Genomic DNA, 6,525 nt, shown 5'->3' with positions numbered 1-6,525 from the left:
TTTAATAAATTAAAAAAATTACTTAGAGTTGAATTTATACCATGTTTTGTGGTTGAATGGGATTTAGTGTGATTATTTTATAATTTTAAATGTTTACACAATTTGTTAAAAATTAATTTTGGTTTTTCAAATTTGAGAAATCAAAGTTCAATTTTTACATATTCTAAGTTTTTGCCTTTTGTTGTTGGAGATGTGGTTTTTACTTAAAATTGTGCAAAAGATGTATATTATAGGTTTGCATTTTATTGTTGGAGTTGCTCTAACAAGTTAAAATTCCATCTACAATGCTATATATACCATTCACTATTCATGAATATGCTAAATGTAAATAATATTAAAATAATAAGTTTGTTAGAAAGGATTATGTTTAGAGTATCAAATATAATTCAAAAGTAATAAATTATAATAGAATGATATAAAATAGATGATATGGTTAGAATGGAATAGTAAAATAGCTTGCTATAACACCATTCATCAGATATAGCATCCCACGTTTTTGCTTCCAACCTTGGAGATGCCCTAAGTAAAATTAACCGTTGAGAATATATAATAACACAACTTAATAAAATGACGATGAGACATGTAAGTACACTTATTATGTTGGCCTAAGTCCACATGTTATATATTTAACTAAATTCAATAAAATTAAAACTGCTTAGAGATTAAAAAAAAAAAAGAAAAAAGAAAACGAAATATCATCACACATCAAGCATTAAAACACAAGAATCAAAAACCAAATATTACCACAAAGACTAGGAAAAAAGAAGACAAAAAAATAAAAAAAAAATAATAATAATAGTAGTAAATAAAGGGAGAAAACAAAAAAAGGCTCAAGCAAATAAAACAGCAGCAGCCTTTCATATAAATTTGAAGGTGTTTTATTCGGTATCAAATGATGATGACTCTATGCCCATCTCAACTATCTTTGCATCCTTTTGTGTCATTGTCACTAGTGACTCCAGGAAATCTTGAACCTGCACCCACACACTTATTATCTATCACTTCTCATATAGAATATAGAAACATCACATTAAAAACGAAGATGAAACAATTTTTATTTTTATTTTTTCTTCAAAGGAGGATAGTTACTGGTTCGCCAAAAATCATATTGTTCTGAAAGCTCACCTCTGAAGTATCTCTCAGAGAGAAGAAAGCATTGCTCTCCTTTGGGACAGTAGATACGAGAATTCCATAACCTCGGTTACTCTTCCTCAACACCTAAAAAATATTACAAGATAATTTCATCCTTAACAAGATTATCAAAATTCCTATATATGGATATGAGTTATGTATGTCTTACCCTGAATGCATCTTCATCTGTTCGGTCATCTCCAATATAAATCGGGAGCACATCACTATGGTCGCTAAATCCTGCAAGATTACATTTTTAACTGTTTATTTAGATTCAAATCTCTTAACAATTAAATATTTTCTTTGATTTCGATTGGAAGTTAATTACGGACCTAGGGATTCAAGAAGAAATTCAACGGCTCTTCCTTTGTCCCAGTCAATCACTGGGCGAACTTCTAAAACCTGTTCATGGAACAAAATCAATAAAGACATTGAAATAAATCATATTCATGCTGAAATATTTGCAAATATTTACCTTTCGGCCGTGAGTTAGTCGTAATCGAGGATAGTCTTTCAAAATGTCATGAGCATGTTGTGCAATTAAAGGCCAACTCTGGAATTTAAAATAACATAAGAAAAATAATAGATATTATCAATAACATATGCAATCGAGATATTGAAAGGACGAGGATCAACGGAATTCTTACATTCTCGTCTACATTGCGATAATGTAAGGATACACAAAACTTATGATTCTCCACTTTTGCACCTTTAATATCTTTGGTAATCTCGACGAAGGTTCTGAAAACCTGATTAAGAATTGAATATTTAAGTTGAAGAATTAATCGTGAACTCTAAAATTAATCAATCGGTTCGGGTTGATTGGTTTAAAGTGTCGCACCTCGCTTATCATCGGTAGAAATTCACTAGCGGGCTGGAAAAGATTTACCTCCTTTCCCTGTTTCAGTGAAATCTCCCGATTTGTGAATATAAATGTAAATACGAAACAACCCCTAACTCTGGTTAGTTAAGCGGTTTGATTATATACCTGAAGGTCGGTACACTTAACACAGTTGAGATGGCATTGAGACACATCATCTTCGGCAGGGAACATGATATCCATGCCGTGACTACCGGCATAGTAGAGTTCTTTTAGTCCTACCAAATCATAAACCTAAAAAATAGGAAAATAGCTACATTAATTCAAAAAATGTTACATTATGCAATTCGAATTTAATATGGCTTAATCCCACTTTGCACCCTCGAAAAAAATTAATAGCAATTTGCACCCTCGAAACACAATAAATCATGGATAATGCACAACGAATGGATTTTTAAAGCTAATGAAGGTAATTTAAAATTATATTTTCTTTCAATGATTTCTACCAAATACTTTCACCAATTATAATAAAAAAATCCATTAATCGAACAATTTAGTGAGAGAATATTTTTTGTGGTAAGAGAATATAATTTTTTTTAGTTATTCAGTGTGATTTTAATTTTTCGTACTTTTCACACTCGAAAGTATCTTGAAGGTAGAAGAAAACAACCATTTAATTTGTTATTTTGAACCGTGGAGATATAAAAACCAAGAAAAAAAAATGAGATTTGTCTTACTAAGTTTTAAATATCCAGTTCCGGGGTGCACTGTGAGTGATTTATTGTGTTTCGAGGGTGTAAAGTGCTATTAATTTTTTTGAAGGGTGCAAAGTGTCAAAATGCTACATTTCAAGGGTGAAAAATGAGATTAAGCCAAATTAATATACCTATGTCATAGAGAAATTTATTGTGTATCTACCTTATCCCGGCTTCTCCCACTGATGATGGCAGTTGGAAAATGCTTTGCGACATTGCTTACAGCAGAACGCATCTGAAATACGACACGTTGCTTTTATTACATATACGAATAAAATGCAATATAACAATATTTAATTGCAAAATAGTTGTCTTACTTCACTCGACATGAAAGCTCGATCAGGGTCGTCTACGATAGGTGAAAGTGTTCCATCATAATCTAGAAACATTACTAATTTCCTGTTTCTCGCACGATCCATTATTAGCTGGAACGATTTCAGAGCTGATGGATACCTATTCTGCAAGGATAATTATTACATTAAGGGCCCGTTTGGTTGGCAAGATAAAATTAGCCAAGATGAGATTAAATAGTCTAATGAAACCCAATTATTTTATTGGAGCTCGCAAAGTTCAACAAAAAAAAAACACACTAGAAGGCAAGATAAGCCATGATTACATAATTTTTGGCGGGTCGACCCGGCAATTTGTTGGGATATCAAACATCAAATTAAGTCCAACTATTTAGTTAATCTTGGCTTATCTTGGCAACCAAACGGGGCCTAACGAGATTGAATAAAAATAAGTTTCGTCCCACGTCTGTTTAGGATAGAAAAAATACATACCATCCAAGTGTGATAATCAATTTCGGCCTCGTCCGGAACATCATCAGAGTTATTGAAACTTTTCATAATTTTCTTATGAGGGGGTGACGAAGATTTCATTTCATCGAGCCAGCCATTGGAGCGAACATCGTCTATTTTTCCAGGTTTCTTTCTCGGAACCGAGAGACCGCTACTTAAAAACGAAGGCCCCGATTGTGAACAAGGCAATAGGCTTGAATAGAGACCCAATCGTGAATCGGCCACAATAGGAGAACTTTTCTTTGACTTCAAATCCATCGAATTCACCCAAAAATTCCGTATTTAAATTTCGAATTTAATGAATGTTTTTTTTTTTTCGTTATCCAACTCTTTTGTCTATGAAAAACCACCTCTTTAATGTAATTTTGTGGCTTGTGCTTGGGGAGCAGTCCATCAAGTGGAGGCTTCACAAAATCTGATTTTAATTAGGAGTTGTCATCAATAAGGAAAAAAGTTCGAACATTTCAAAAAATCGAAAATCACAAGTATAAGAAAGATACCTCATCTCCGAAACCACAAAGCATAATTTTCACAAGAGAATTTCTGAGAGATCACCTGTAAAGTAACATATACTTAAGTGCATAAATTTACGTAACATATACGAGTAGCTAAGATTCGACCAACAACGGAACTAGTTTTAAGACAGAACAAATAAACATACTATGAAGTATGAACACAAACATAATCTCTTTAATTAACCTTGTTTATGGTGTGTTTTTAAGTTGTAAAATGGCCCACTACAAAAGACAAAAAAAGGATTGAATGCTGACAGATTTATAGTACAGTTGGAACTCAGATCTGAAGACACAATTTTTTTAAGGAAATTAAAACAAGCCTATTAATAAGATTTGTTTGCAGACATTTTCCAAAACCACATGGCAAGTCATTTTCTTTGACAATTACATTATCATAATTAAATACTGATTTTCATTTACTGTCTTCAATTTTTTTTATTTTTTTTAAATTAATAAATTTAATGCCTAGTCATAGTGATGGTCCTGATTCCTAACCTCCATCATGTACTCTGGAAAAATACAATTAATGTGTTAACTCTCAACTGTACACATATTAAAGCAGCTTTACCTATTGTTATCATATAGTCATGAAAACTGTGAAATAAATAAAAATTCTTTTTTTTTTAAATTTCTTACTAACTCACACAATAGTAGGATATGAAATCAAATGATTCCCAACTTCTCATTTCAAATGACTAATTTTCCTAACGTAAATAATAGTATTTATCCCTTGGTTTGAACTTTGTGCGCGGAATCCTCTTGTACTTTCATTACAGCATATGTGATATGACCCTTTTTTTGATTTTAATATAAGTAGCTTCAAAAATTTCCTACTCCCGATTAGTACGATAATTTTTTGTGCTTATTAAAAAGTAAAATAGGTCATGTGCACAAAGTTAAAACTACAGAAGATGTCACGAGCATTAAAACTCAGACCACCACCATAGGGGCTTAAATGGTATTAACCCTTTTCTTATTTTTCCTAGTAGAATCTGACATGATTTCAAAAAGTAAAGTTGCCTAAAACAAGAAAAACAAAGATTTAAGGGAATTCAAAGCATCTCAATAGTCATTCCACAAAGAGTTTTGACTTTTTGAGTGCTCCAACAAATAAATCCTGCTACCCAAAAAGATTAAAAAAAATAACATTTCAAAGAATATACAGCTGTCTTGAGGGCGTTGATAACAGCATAATGAATGAATAAGAAAGGCATTTTTTGTTCTTTAAATAAAGATTACAAGTGGACTACAAATCAAAATTACCAATAGAAAATATTCAAATGAACCAGAATATATTAAAATTCTACATTCATACAAGATTTGACTTTGACACCTTCATTAAAATAAAAATTAAAAAATAAAAGTATTGACATAATCAACATTTCTACATCTCACAAACAGTAACCAACCGACTAACTAAATTATGAATTCTGTCAAAATCAACAAACGTGCATACCCTTTCTGTAGCATCTTAGAAGATTCAAAATTCATAAAGAAAAGCAATCAAAACCGGATTTTTTTTTTTTGGCATGTTTGAGCATTAAATCATATAAAGAGGAAAAAGAAAAAAAAAAAAAAAAAAAAACAGATCTTCAGGGGAAATATATGTCAAGAAAATGAATCAAATTTCATCCGAATAAACTCCAAGAGCATTGCACCACAATGAATTCATTTGTTTAAAAAATGCAGAAAATAAAAGAAAACGAAAACCTTTTGAGCCATAGAAAAATATACCTGTTATCTATTTTATTGAGAATTATAATTCAGCAAATTGGGTAATTGCAGCCGGCGGCAGGTTTTAGATTGCGGAGAAACCCTATGAACATAGAAAATGCAACGGAAAACTGCAAAATGGAGAGAGAGAGAGAGAGAGAGAGAGAGAGGGAAAGAAGGGAAAAATGAAGGGGAAAACATGATTATTAATAGAGTTTGTGGAGAGGGTAGACAAAGACGTGCCAAACAAGGCAATCTCGTTGATTTAGGAAACCTTTACAACAAGACACCACATCAGCTACCTTTTCATTTTTACCAAGTCCACCTTTTTAGTAATCATAGGGTAGGTATTATTCCTGATCCTCAATTTGAGATGCATTAATTACTATTTAATAAATAACATTTATTGTTCCAAACTAAGTGTTATTTTGGGAATTTTTCTGTTTCAAATTATCTGTCACTTTAGAATTTCAATGATGCATTAACTATTATTTTTTTCAATTTTACCATTATTACTATTCATTAATTGACTCAGAATTAATGGAAACAACATTAATAATATGGATAATTTAGTCATTCTATATATTTTTCTCTAAAATCGACACACATTTATTAGTTTTCTTAAGATGTGCGCAACAATCCAAAGCGACACATATTTTGGCATGGGGAAGTATAAGTTAGGGTTAAATACAGTTTACTCTCCGTAACATTTATGCTCTAAAATATCAATTTGTAACATTTATCCCCTCAAGCTCAATTTAATTTATATTTTAAATCCTAATACATTAAAA

At 31.4% G+C, this 6,525-nt stretch overlaps 1 protein-coding gene across 2 annotated transcripts; it reads right to left on the bottom strand.

The window, feature by feature from the left end:
- Positions 1-655: 655 nt before the first annotated feature.
- On the bottom strand, positions 656-5,999 carry LOC105972169 (putative trehalose-phosphate phosphatase F). 2 transcript variants are annotated; one of them, XM_088818784.1, is made up of 13 exons: positions 5,756-5,999; positions 4,007-4,061; positions 3,489-3,921; positions 3,024-3,164; positions 2,870-2,941; positions 2,120-2,245; positions 1,973-2,029; positions 1,779-1,880; positions 1,607-1,684; positions 1,464-1,533; positions 1,301-1,371; positions 1,126-1,218; positions 656-974 (listed from the first exon to the last, which is right to left on the bottom strand). In XM_088818784.1, exons 3-13 carry the CDS (start codon positions 3,762-3,764, stop codon positions 879-881), a joined length of 1,182 nt encoding a protein of 393 aa, XP_088674910.1. In that variant the 5' UTR covers positions 3,765-3,921; positions 4,007-4,061; positions 5,756-5,999; the 3' UTR covers positions 656-878. The 2 variants fall into 2 exon arrangements, with proteins under 2 accessions (XP_088674910.1, XP_088674911.1); XM_088818785.1 differs by lacking the exon at positions 5,756-5,999 and adding an exon at positions 4,206-4,407.
- Positions 6,000-6,525: the final 526 nt, after the last annotated feature.

The sequence above is a fragment of the Erythranthe guttata genome, chromosome 5 (assembly GCF_056151865.1).
Source record: "Erythranthe guttata isolate IM_541 chromosome 5, IM_541, whole genome shotgun sequence".
Classification (NCBI taxonomy): domain Eukaryota; kingdom Viridiplantae; phylum Streptophyta; class Magnoliopsida; order Lamiales; family Phrymaceae; genus Erythranthe; species Erythranthe guttata.
The sequence above is the reverse complement of the archived record's forward strand: the minus strand, read 5'-3'. Positions and strand labels throughout refer to the sequence as shown.